The sequence below is a fragment of the Dermacentor variabilis genome, chromosome 7 (genome assembly GCF_050947875.1).
Source record: "Dermacentor variabilis isolate Ectoservices chromosome 7, ASM5094787v1, whole genome shotgun sequence".
NCBI lineage: Eukaryota > Metazoa > Arthropoda > Arachnida > Ixodida > Ixodidae > Dermacentor > Dermacentor variabilis.
In genome coordinates, this window is record NC_134574.1 from 57,969,845 (window position 1) to 57,983,251 (window position 13,407).

The 13,407-nt window shown below is 45.1% G+C and overlaps 1 protein-coding gene across 2 annotated transcripts in view; it reads right to left on the minus strand.

Moving 5' to 3' along the window:
• Positions 1-9,394: 9,394 nt before the first annotated feature.
• Positions 9,395-13,407, minus strand: part of LOC142589058 (uncharacterized) — a 110,997-nt gene continuing 106,984 nt past the window's right edge. For both annotated transcript variants that reach the window (XM_075700849.1, XM_075700850.1), the window contains exons 5-6: positions 12,435-12,573; positions 9,395-9,543 (exon numbers count right to left, since the gene is read on the minus strand). In XM_075700849.1, coding sequence (XP_075556964.1) covers positions 9,537-9,543; positions 12,435-12,573 — 146 coding nt within the window. In that variant the 3' untranslated portion in view covers positions 9,395-9,536. The remainder of the gene's footprint in view (positions 9,544-12,434; positions 12,574-13,407) is intronic.

Consider the following 13,407-nt stretch of genomic DNA (forward strand, 5'->3'; position numbering starts at 1 on the left):
TGTTCTCGTGCCTGACGAGTAGTTTCGTGAGCATTTTCATTTCGAATTGGGCTGCGGCGCCCCGTTAGCCACTGAAATGCCATGTCGTGGCCTTTGTTCACCGCTTGATGGTAGTTTAGTTATATCTCAGCCAGCAATTGTACATGTGGGCGACGATGGAGAGCAGAAACGAGAACTTGCATGACGGCATTTGAACGCCAAAATATAGCTCAGTGACTCCGTGAGCGTTGATGCACGCAACACACTGGGCTACGGTGAGCAAGAAGTTCGGCCCTTGTCGGAATTATGAAAGGACTGATATGAAACTTGCTGCAACAAGATTAGGATTGGAAATCTGAAAGCACCTATAAAATATTTGCCTAATGGTCTGTCAATCGTTGCTGTCTGATGCTTGATTATAATTAAAGACAGCGGATTAGTTTCTCAACTCTTTGTGCTTTGTTGGCAAGCAGACTATTATACGCTAAACAATCTCTTTTATTACGTATGCAATGAAAATGGAAGGATTGAAGCTGACAAGCTCATGCTTAAAGGAATGAGACGGTAAGAAAAAAATATTGTTTGTCACTATTATAGCGCATTCTACACATGTCGGGACCTTACATTGGCAGTAAAAAGTAGCCCATATATTCTTTCTTGTCAAATCAGCGCATAATTCTCAGCTGTCAAATTTATTTGAAATTATGTTGTTACAATCTTGCAGGCATATAAATATCAATAGGTCTTCGATGATTTGCATAACCTTGCATGTACATATTGGCGTTCCAGAGGCGTAATGCAGTTTTATAAAAGAAACTGAAGTATTAAGATGATTTCCACACTTTAATAAATTCCCCATGAACACTAAAATTCAATTAGCCGACACGTAGATACGTTCACAAAGACGTATTCCAACTAACGTTTCGACGCTTCTTAAGGGACCACATTTGCATGTGAGCGATACCATAATTCGCATTGACAAATGGATTCCAATTTGGCAATTTCATAGGCTGATGCACCAAAGAAAAAAAATCTACTTGTTTGTAATGGTTGCAGGTAATTAATATGTTCTCATAAGAAGTAACATCTGTTATTGGCAGATCAAAACACTAATCAGGAATAATGAAAATAAAAAAATCCCTTGTGAAAAAATAGAACATTCAAAATGATCCGAGGTGCGAATGACAAAACCATCGATATTTATTATGTGTTTTTATGGCAAACCATGCAGAGGGGCCGGCAGTGGACTTCATGTTTAGAGGACTTTCCTTAGAGAAGGGCCACGGAAGTGCATGCTCACTCTGAATATATACCAGTTCCTTAACCAAAAGAAATGAAAGGTGACGTTGGGAAGGCTCAACATCAATTTTTAAACATTCTATTTCATGACCTGAATTGTTTTAAATGCCAGCATAAGATATTCACAAACGTGTTCAGCCAGTCTGCAGTTCGAAAGCAGAATTATGATCAAAGTTTGCGAAAACAGAAACAGCAAGTTGTCTACACCTTTACAAACCACATCGAGGATGTAGTGGAACTCTTCGAGCGCATCGATGCGACAATGGCGGAAAGCGACATAAAAATATATTTAAATTCGATAAGCATCGTTTGGGAACGAATACTAATTTTTTGTGTGTTTGCGTAGAACCTCCTTTAGGCAACAGCTTGTGTCGGTGGTTAGGCACCATTGGATCTGTGCGGATATAGACAACTAGGGTAGCTAGGTATGTGCCAGTGAGTTAGTACACGAATGTAATACTTGGACCACTGGATATGTGCCATTTGGCATGTGCCACGTGAATATGTAAAATCCTACGGTGCTGGGACGAATGTAACGCACGACACGTGTTCCTCAAGCACAGCAGCCACATACTTTGTTGCGCTGTTGCACTAATTATCGGGGGCAGCGAGGGACTAATTATCGGTGTACGCGCTAGGCTCCACAAGAATATGATGGAGTGGTCCAAAGGACGGGCGCAGCGCGAGCATTATGGCGATGCGCGCAACAAACAAAAACTCTATGGCGGCGCTGTGATCGAAATTGATTGGCATGCTCCAACAAGAACTGCTGGCTGTCCGACTGGGGCCGAATTTGTAATGCGAAGTATTTTTAAACGAATCTTTCTTTTTCGCCTCCTTCGACTTTCTTATGGCTGCTGCTGTTGCTGCCTGGTACACCGCGTAGGGGAGGGGGGGTGTTACAACTTGTGTATACATGACAGGACATGCGAGAACCTCTTTTGGAGCTTTGCACTGCGTCGAATGTGGACGATGCCCTCTGGAGCTCCGTCCGCGTCGCCGCTCTAGCGTCTTTGCAGCATGTAAGAGTTGTAGGACCGTCTCACTGCTGGTATCCAGTTGTAAGGTTTGTAGTCTGGCACGAACTATGTGGCAGCGGGCCCATGCCGTCGTCCAACGCACTCACGCTTGGGACGTGGTTGTAGGGAGGAACTTCCATCGTGAACTAGGAGTACAGGATTTATTTACATATTTTCAATAAACCAAGAGATACATTCGACAGTCTAGCGTGACTCCCAAATGGAGCCCGCAAGACGAAGCATACAGCACACGAGCACAAAGCTTATGTCCAGCTCACGCTGTGCATAAGCACACAGCTCGTCGGTCTCTTTCGCTGTCTCACTCGCACAGTCCGTATGATTGTTAACTAAATCATCCCCCTCTTGCCTATCTAGACTGCCAGACAGTTGCACCAATCGCTGAACAATGCCGTTCTCTTCCCTTCAGCTACACAGCTCGCAATCCTGCGAACTGCCCTCAACTGCCTCGTCCAGCTGGCGCTTCACTTCGGCACGCAGATCTGACTCGACAGGGGTGCTCGCGTCTGTCGGGTCAGCAGCACTGTGTTCTTCGTTAATAACCTCGTTAACATTACATGCGACGCACACGTTCGGTGACTGTGCCAATTCATTCGCAGCTGGCCTAGCAGTCTGTACAGTGCTCTGCTGGCACAGCAGCTCGTCGCTCTCACTGTGACTTTTAACGCCCTCTGTTGCCATTAAGGTATCGTTAGCTGCTAGCACTTCGAGTTCACCTGCAAACGTGCCGCTAATTTCACAGGTGCTACTCTTTCTCTCTGCTTTCGACGAAAATCTGCTGTCGATTTCCTCCCACTTTCGCTGCGTCCAGCCTACAGATTCCTGAAGCTGCTGTTGGCTTAGTTCGATTTCCTCCTCCAAACCTTGAATATCTTTGTATAATGCAGCAGCCCACTGCCTCGTTACTACTGATAGGCCTTTTTCCTGCGAAATTATTTTCAGTTTCTGCCTAGCATCTTCCTGTTTTTGCCTCATTTCTTCTTGTTCTGACCTTATTGCTTCCTGTTCCGGTTTTTGCTTAGAATTCGGTTACCTAGATGTTCGGCGAATTGAAAATCATTGTCACTTTGAAGAATAGCATTACGCATTTCTGCTTCCATCAAGCGCTCCTCAAGGTCTACCTCGACCTCTTCACACAATCACAACAGGTCAGCTCTCGTCAAACGCAATACGAACATGGTCGCTACTTTAAGCTTTGGCTCTGCTGTCACACAATACTTGCTGCGATACCCACGCAAATCAGAATACAAGTAAAATATCCCCAGAGATTCAAATCTACAAACACAGAGAAATTGAAGCCTGGTAAATCTTACTGCCAAAACGAAACGCTTACCCACTGAAGCAGCACCACACCACCAGTCCTTCTCCGCCCTATCCAGTCGGTTGCAAGAGGCGCTCAATCCTAAGTCACCTCCAACTTGATCGGGGTACCGGTAGGTCATCATGTCCCAAAGTCCGTGAGGTCTCCTTGCTGTGTACGAGTCATAGGCCGATCTCACCGCTGCCATCCAGTTGGAAAAGTTGTAGTCGGGCATGAACTATGTGGTAGCGGGCCCATGCCGCCGTCAAACTCACTCACGCTCGGGACGGGGTAGTAGGGAGGAACTTGCTCTCATGGAGAACTAGGAGTACCGGATATATTTACATATTTACGTTAAAACAAGAGATACATTCGACATTCTAGCGTGACTCCCAAATGAAGCACGCAAGACGAAGCCTACAGCACACCAGCACAAAGCTCCAAGCACCAAGCACACCGCTCGTCGAGCATGAGCACACCCTAGCAGACGACAAACAGCTGCTTAAATAGCCTATGTCCTCCCTAGATCCCTAGGGGAGGGAAAACGGCTGTCGAACCTTCGTCCAATTGGAGAAGTCCACAGTCGTTGGGGCAGAGTCGACCCGCCTTTGAGGGGGATGGCTCACACTACGTGCGCACTTTGGATTCCCAGAACCCGAGTTGAGCGGGCCCTCGTAGCCAGCTGGTCGTGCCTAAGCCCAGCCGGCGCCTCTTAATTCCAGAGCTGACTTTCTCCGATAGTCGCCACGAGTGTCAGAAGAGTGTGACGAATCCTGGAGCTCGAGGAAGAATGTACCACAAAGCACTCTTTTGTTAGAGGAGCTCTTCTTGTTGCAAAGAGACCATGAAGGCCACGGCAAATAAACCAACAATACACGGTCCGCCAAAGAGAGATAGAGACATAGCAAAGAGAGGAAAGGCAGGGAGGTCAACCAGACGATCGTCCGGCTTGCTACCCTACACCGGGGGAAGGGAAAGGGGGAACAGAAAGAGACAAGCGGGATAGATGGAACACTGTCTGTGCACGCAGCAAAGTGCGTGGAAATCAGTCAAGTCAAAGCAAGTGCTCAGTCGATACGTTAGGCTGCCGTCAATCTTGGTGGCTCATAGCTGGTGATGCACGTTGAAGTCACCACTGAAGAGCAAGGATCCGGTGGGCGTCAGAAGTACGTTGCAGTGCGTGGCAGTATGTTTTTTAAAGCTAAACCCCAGCCGTTCGGACTTCAGTGCGAATATAATGATGCGGGGGAGCCATGATGCTTACTCAAGTGTTGCAAGTACTTAATTGAGAGCATCCCAGCACTGGCATTGCACTTCCCGCTGATGGAGTGTGGAGGTTATTTAAGAGCATTCGAAAGGTATTCACGAGAGACCGGAGCATCATAACCACTTGCCGTTCTTCTTCGGGCAATTTGTCAGGAACACGCGCTGTTCGCTCTACAGGCGTGCGCAGCTGTATCACTTGACGTGGCTCCGGATCTGGCTGTGGCATCAGCTGCGGCATCGCCTCTGGTTGTGGCATCGGCTGCGGTATCGCCTCCGGCTGTGGCATCTCCTCCGGCTGTGGAATCGGCTGCGGCATCAGCTGTTGCTTCGGTTGTGACTTCCGCTGTTGTTCTGGCTTTGGCTGTTCCTTTAGTAGTGAGGACCAAGTTATATTGTTCTCTGCCATGGCCTTGTCAGATTTAGATTGAATTGCCCCAGGCCTAGGGGGCAGAGGACGAGGTGTTGTCGGATGGTGCGTGCTTTTCACAGAGGCATCAGCGTTCTTTAAAGTCCGGCCGCGTCGGGAGCGTCGCTTTCTACCGGCCGCAACAGCTTCCCGACGAGACGAATGGTATCTCGCCATCTGCTTCAAGATCGCCTTTTCCTTCTTCATTTTGGGGCAGTCCTTCGAGGAAGCATCATGGGAACCAAGGCAATTGGTGCATTTCAGAACCGTGGCTGCACAAGAGTCTGTAGCGTGGGGCTCGCAGCAGCGTGAGCAAACTGTCGTGTTCTCGCACACGGCACTCACGCGTCCCAGCCTCATACAATTGCGGCATTGCAGTGGCCTTGGGATGAACGATCGCACAGAGTGTCTAATCTGGGCGACCTTGACGTTCGAAGGGAGAGTCTCGCCCTTGAATATAATTTTCACACAGCGGGATGTGCCGAGGCGATACACCATCGGCACATCCACCACCATCGATTGCCACCATCGAGGAGAAGGCTGACAAGTGTACGTTCACATGGACCCTCTGTCCAAACTCACGCTGTCTGTAGGAGAAACTGCTGCTCTCCAGTGCATATCAGGTTATCTCCCGTGCCTAATGAGGACTTGTGCACCATGGCTTGATCAATCACCGGTGACTAAGATGCATCCCCTTCATTAGTGTTGCGGTGTTTTATAAAGTCAGGGTCGCCCATTGTCGTTAAGTGTCTGTCGTTGCAATGCGCCCACCTGAGCCATTTAGTTTCACGGCATTCTCTTGTAGCGTGACCCCTAGTGCACCGGAATCAACCGCTGGCACGCTTCAGCATCGTTCTCTTATCCGCCACAGACATTTTTGCGCTACCATTGCTGGTCTTTTGGCCGTTCTAATTACAAAATAGACATCCTGTGCTGTCCTTAATCGTGGTTTGCAGTGCCGCTGCAGTAGGCATGTTCGCCACTTTTAAGTTGCTGTTGCGCTTTTCTTTTGCCAACTCCGCACTGTTGTCTCTCGGTACTTCGGCCTGCTATATGATCTCCCACGTCGCAACCTCTTTTCTCAAAAAACGCCGGAGCACCTCCAGCTCACTTCCCTCGTCCGTAGCCTCGTTTTTTCGTTGGTATTCCTGACGAAGGTCGGCAGGCACCGCTTTCTTCATTACGGTCAGTAACAAAGTTCCATAAGTGCGGACACTCACGCCTAAAAAATTAGGCTGCTTGCACCTGTCTCTACTTCGTCGACGAGACTGCGCAGTTGACCGAGATTCCGTGAGTCACGCACTCGATTGATGTTAAGTAGCCGTGACATGTGGTCTTCTCTAATTGTTTCCTTTGTGCAGAACCTCTCCTTTAATAGCGAGAGAGCTAATTCGTAGTTGCCTTCCGACAAGTCGAGTCCTGCTACCGCAGCTGCCACCTTTCCTGTCAAGTATCTGTTGAGGTACTTGAATTTGTCTACGTTTGAGAGGTTCTGGTTAACGTTGATTGTCGACTCAAACTCACTCCAGAACTGTTGCTAATCTCGAAGCTCGCCATTGAATTTGTTGATTTCGAGCTCTTCCAGCTTTGCGGTGGGGCGTATTTGCGAATTATTTGCGCTAGACTCTCTTTGACCTGAGAAGTTTGGTGTGCGATCTGATGAAGCATTTGTGCTGCTAAAGTCGCGTAGCATTCGTTGTACCTTTGTCTTCGCCACGCTAATCTTCTCTCTCTTCATTTCGGAGCATGCAACTTCCTCTTCGAAAGCTTCTTCTTCAACACCTTTTTTCTATATCCCGATCTAGCTGCTTAGTGAGGCCTCTTCAAGATATACAAGATTTATGTTTTGGTGAAGTGCACTGACTGATGCGCTCCCGTCCATGGCGGATACTACGTTGAGCATCTTGGTTGTAGATGTTCGCACAACGGCCCTTCTTCTCTTGATGCTCTCAATATCCATCTTCTGACGTCTCTATTCCCGGGTTTCGACACAAAAATGTTGTGAAATAAGAGACCGAGAACTTTTAACCCCGTCGAAAAATGACAGACGTCCGTTCGCTTACAGCGCATCAAGAAGACTCGTTTATTTTGACAAGAATGTACTGGAAAAGGGAGAGGCTAGAGAGAAAAAGAAATTCACGATACACTGTGCGAAACAGGCTTTCTTACACCTCTCATCTGCAAGCAACCCGCTCCAAACCTGAAAGGCACCACCGCACCACCGGTCGCTGTTCGTAGAACGCGCCCGCCAGTAATTTGCACGCAGTTTGAGGGGTGTCAAGTGTCCGGCGCTTCTGCCACAGCGACCTCAGCAGTGCCGTTTTAGGTGGAGGATCCTCCTCGCCACATCGTCGGCGGCCCCCAGCCGACGACGATGTGGGTCCAGAATGGAGGATATACAAAAGCGGTGCCGCCCAAAATCCAACCTTCATTCATGATGCTGATAAGCATCTCTTATAAGCATCCCTTTTGAAATGCGGCGATGGAAATATTGGCCTACACTGCTTCGCTTAATCAGTTATGCTAATAATGTATTACACTCTAGCCTTTAGCCTTCATCTCGAGTTTTTTTCTCTGCCTTCAAACTTCTATCTTTAACTTGTACAGTTACTTATGTCTAATGGATATGGTCCAATCCATCTCTTCACTGCTTTTTTCTGCAGTATTCTAAACGTGTCTGTGGTATCTCGACTCATTACCTGTTGATGTATCCATCCCTTTAAATCGCAGCGCTTCTGGGACGTGTACGTTCCTGTGACTCTTGCTTCCATCTGCATTTGCTGAGTGATCTTCAACCTTTTGATGCAGCAAACACATCCCTCATCATGTTGCGGATATTTGCTCTGGTATGTTTTTGTCCACAGGCAGTCCGCTCAATCCTAAACTTACGCTGTACCAGATTTTTCCTGCTAATTACTTTCTTCACCTCTTGTAAATCCCCAATATCATTTTTCTTTCGAACTTTTGAATAGCGTTTATTGTTTGGCTTTCTCTCAGTATCTTTTCAGTGACTCCTTGTTGTCTGTTTGCACTTTCCGTTACATTGTAATTGGCTCCCGACTACTTTGACATCTACCTGCATTCTGTGACTATTCTGTTCTGGTACAGATATTTGTGTGCTCTACCCAACCATTTATGTTGTCACCTAATTTTGCGTCTTTTTCTCAAAACTAAATTTTGTAAGCGCTTCTCTCGCTTCAAAAGAGGCTCAGCTAAGGTTACCCTGCTTGGCTTTGTTTTTTTAGCATTCGCCTCCAAATTGCAGCGGCCTACCAATCTTTGGTTAATTTAAAGCATTCTGTTAGGATTCGTAAAGTCCTTCAAGTGCGCTATATTTTCGACGGATCCCGAGTAAAAGTAAGGAGCAGAGGCTATAATTCGATAGTGGCGGCACCTCTAGGAAGCCGCGCTTGCGCCACATATGGTTGTCACAAATTACTGCTACCTTCAGCTCTGCGCTCCTCGCCGCGAAGCTCTTACCTCCTCTTCTAGCCTCTTTAACTTGGACATAGATGCCGCTATATTTATGCGTTCGCCCTCATGCACGCCGTAGGTTGGCAGACGGCGACTCAGATTTTCTGACAGACTGCTATATTAGACAAGATTTCACTATAGGCTGCTTTTATTTTTTAAAGCAAATAGCTCCACTAATACTACCCTGTTTATGGAGTTTTACGTGCCAATCCACTTTCTGATTACGAGGCGCGCCGTAGTGGAGGACTCCGGAAATTTTGATCACCTGGGGTTTCGTAACGTGTACCTAAATCTAAAGTACATGGGTGTTTTCGCCTTTCGCCCAGCCACTGAGCAACCACGACGGGTACGGTTTATATGGTACACGGATGACAGCAGCTGTGGTTTTTTCTTCCAACGCCCTCGAGATCACGCTAGTGCTGAGAAGAAATGTAGTCGAGGAACAGCGCTCATCATCGCAAGCATGCTCCATTCCGCAGATTGCGACTGCGTACGGCAATTTGGTGGGATGGTGGACGTCAATTGGCTCGTTGGTTTATCTACTGTAATTTTGTAAAGTCGCGCAAGTGTGCAAAATTTTTCAGACCCCACGTAAAAGTAACGACAACATTTTGGAAACTACATCATTGTGGCAATATTTTAATAAACATTTCAGAATGCTGCAGATCCTTGCCCATATTTTTTAGCTTCCTTTTATTATGCATTCAAATGAAGCAATATACGAATGATTACATGTGTCACATTTGTGTGCGTTCATTTGCTTACTGTTGTTTTGTTACAACCTGAAAAAAAACACGTATTATTGATTATAGTAATATTTATGCGTAGATGAAAGCTCAGTTAAAGTTAAGCATCGCTATAACTGAGCAAGGGCATTATACTCCTAGCTGTAGACTTCCCCTCAAAGCGAGCGCATTTTGATATCGTGTGCTAGAATACCTTTACCTCACCGTGCTCGGTGAAAGCTCAGCGTCCGCCACGCTCCCATCTAATAAGTGGATCGTGAATCTCGCTTTATGCTTCGCCCGGTGCTCAACTATTCTTGTATGATCTTTCATTTCAATGTGCCGTGTTCGGGTCTGAGAAGCCTCTCCGTTATTGCATTAGAGCAGAGGTGCAGAGGCCAAATATTCCCATTTGGTATATCCCCATGATGTCGACTTCACAGATTGCACATTTTTTTAAATCACCCCATTAAAAAGCATGTGCCTTAAAGTAAATTCAAGCATACTATTTCATATTCGAAGAACTCCGAAATGTGCTCCAGTATCTTCCTAATCATAGGTTTTTAGCTCAATCACACTTTAGGCTCAGTGGCGAAGATGGCGCAAGATCCGTTGAGACTGACAGCGCCCGCACTGGGAGTTTGTCACACTGGAATTCTCATTGATACGCCAGGGTAGGCATTGGTTCAACGAACATGGGACACTGGATTGTGCTGGAATACTGGGTGGTACTGGTTGCATACAACCATGAGATGTTTGCTTGAAATCTATAAAAGTAGTTGGTGTGGAATGATAAAATTATTTCAGCACAGCGAAACAGAAAAAAAAATCGGCACTAACGCCATGCGATGGCATTCTAAGAACATACGTCTAGTTCTGACAAATTATTTTGTCCAGCGATGGTAGGAGCTGTATGGCATTCAATATGCAGAACTTGTATATTGTACTAAAGACACTGATAGTGTTAACGCATTCCACCTACTAATAGCAGCCCAGCGAAGCCTACGTTAAATGACTGAAAAGAACGCGATTCATCAGCAACGTGTTGATGCCGGCGTGTATTGAGCTGGGATTTTTAGTTTACACAGCTGCATCGACAACAAGCAGATGTATATTTCTCTCAAGCACTTGAACTCAATGAGCGCTACTCTGATAATAAACAGAAGGTCCCCCTAGCAGCTCCTCCTTCCGTATCTGCCCATACCACTGAAAGCCGACACTGTATACTTACCGGCAGGCTTCAGCCGCAGAGGAGGAAATTTTATTGACAACGCTCTATTGTGTATCATCCCTTTCTTACATATGATGTTAAAGCAGTAAATATGACGCTATTGCAATGTACCTTGGCCGCAGCTACAGGGGAACAATTATCCAGTTTTTCGTGATTTATAATTTCTGTTTATTGCAGCGAATGCCGCACGGAAAGTACGCCGCGAACCCTAAAAAAGTAAAACCTGTATCTGATGTCCGTACTTCAGTATTTGTAGGCAAGGGACAACGGTGATATCATTTTGGTTAGGCAACGGAGCCTGTCGGGAGAAAGGCCGCTTTCGGCTAAATGTCATTACTCATACTTCTTTGTATTAACGATCCTTTGCTACAATAAAAATCTGTTTTCATATTCGGTTAAGATCGTGTTGGCGAGGAACATAATAAGTCTGAGTAAAGATTTTACCCTAGATTGAGCTGTCGCCAGTGAATAAACCGGTGGTTTCTGTTATATCGCATATAATATCTCTGATTCAAGAGTAATAATGACTGCCCTATGGCACTGTCTTGTTGAAGAACATATATAACGAGGTACAGATGAAGAACAAGGAATAAAGAAGGTAGACTGTCTGTGCTACAAGGAAGCATTTATCCGCCAATTCTAACGCTGGTATGTCTATGTCTAAGCCGTTAACTGCTTTAACTTGGAAATACCAGCCCGTAGAAAGCCTTCAAAAAATAAATATGGAGCTGTCATATAAATAATGCAAGCAGAACACGAATGAATTAGTGTTACTTGGGCTTCACATGACAGACCTCTTCTAACAGCGTCCTCATTAGTCTAACGTAGGCAGATTTCTAGATCTTGCAGATTTTAGATACAGGAACTTGTTCGACTATTTTCCACATAATGCTAATTAAGAAATAAATATATTTGTACTCTCCAGGCTCACGATCTGATTATAAGGCTAAGGGGAACTCCAGCATAATTTAGCCCACTTGGGATACTTTTTATAGAGAAAACTGTACAAACAGAAGAGTTATTTCGCAGTTCGCCTTCATTACAATGTGGCTGCCGCGGCAGAGATTCAACGCGCGACATGTGCCATTGAGCATTGGCTACCGCGGTTGGTAAAGGGATTGTAGCTAAAAGCAAGGGATAGTGGCAATATATATTACTTTATTTGAATGTTCAAAACAGCGATACGTATGGCAATACTACAGTCACGTAGAGAGAGTGCCAGTAGACAACAATCGCTGAAGAACGTGATAGATGACATCACGGGAATAAGGGTTTTTCTATTACCAGCTTAGCTAGTGTATTTGCGAGACACGATACACGGTACCTGATTTGAGCATCAGTAGGTCCTCGCTTTATTTTGTTTAAATGTAAGTGAACTGCAGATAATTAACGGAAAGGCGATTATCTGCAGAAATCTATGCTAAGTGCTTTTAGGTGCTTGCTTGGCGCATTTCAGTAGAAATATTCTGCGGAAAAGTGCTCAATATCCTAAGAGTGCAAAGAGAATTTTCACATAATCGATATAATACGTAAACGTTATACTTTTAAATAACGTAGAGTTCCTCCAATGTTTTTGCCCGTATTTAATGAATACCTGTTTATTAAAGCCATTCTGTTTTGGCATGTTTCGCTGCTGCGCACGAAATTAAAATGGCGCTGAAAATGGCAATACCAATGAATTGAATTCCTTTTCGTTTGTCAACATATTTACACTCACCTTCGAGAGGCAGGTAAGCAAGTTGTGCTGTAGATTGCGTACTTTTGATGTCCACAATATTTACCATAGAAGCTGTCACACTGCGGAACTTGTTTGTCGATATACTCCGACCATATAAGCATATTACACAGACCACGATCTAAATGCAAAATATTCTGTCATTATTTGTTCACATGTTACGATAAGAAACACTTAATCGAGAACTTCAGCTTTTACACAGCACTCAGTGCCTTCTCTAAAAACATTCACAGAAATATTCACTTGAAAAGAGTATCCTTTAGACTAATTATCACCAGTACGTTGCAAAAACATTCCTACATGCTAGTCCCATTATACTACATACGTTATGCTGTAATTTTTGGTGTTGAATTCTCTTCCTTAAAAAAAGGCTCGGTTAGTGTACTTTGACTTAAACTAGTTTGTTGTTTTAGACGAGTTAATACATTACTTTATTCTTCTGATCATGTATATGGGTACACTAATAAATGTGTTATATGCGTTATCAATTCCTCTAAGGACATCCAACAATGCCCCATCGTATATTTGGGTTACAGATAACAGGTTAACACTGTAGACGTGTAAATTGGAATCGGATATCTAGTAGGTTACAGATGCCTGAACTCCTAATTATGTATGTGAACCCGAGAGGTAATTTTCTCAATATAATGAGCTTCCGAGCTATGCGTTGTAAAGTTCCATCCAGGGCGCGTTTTTACTGCAATGGAAATATATTGAGTAAATAAAAAAATATAACAAGAATATAAATATGATTAGTAGTAGCCGAATTAGGAAGAAATCAATTTTTAATAGATTACAATAGAATGAGGGTAGCTACCTTTCCGGTGCAGAAAACGTACCTTCCCCCGCTAGCCGCAAATAACATTTCTCTGCCGCCTTTTTCATTGGAAGCCAGCCCGAGACTTCGTCGACGCCGCCCTTGTTTCTCTACCACTAGCCCCATAAAAGGTACCTC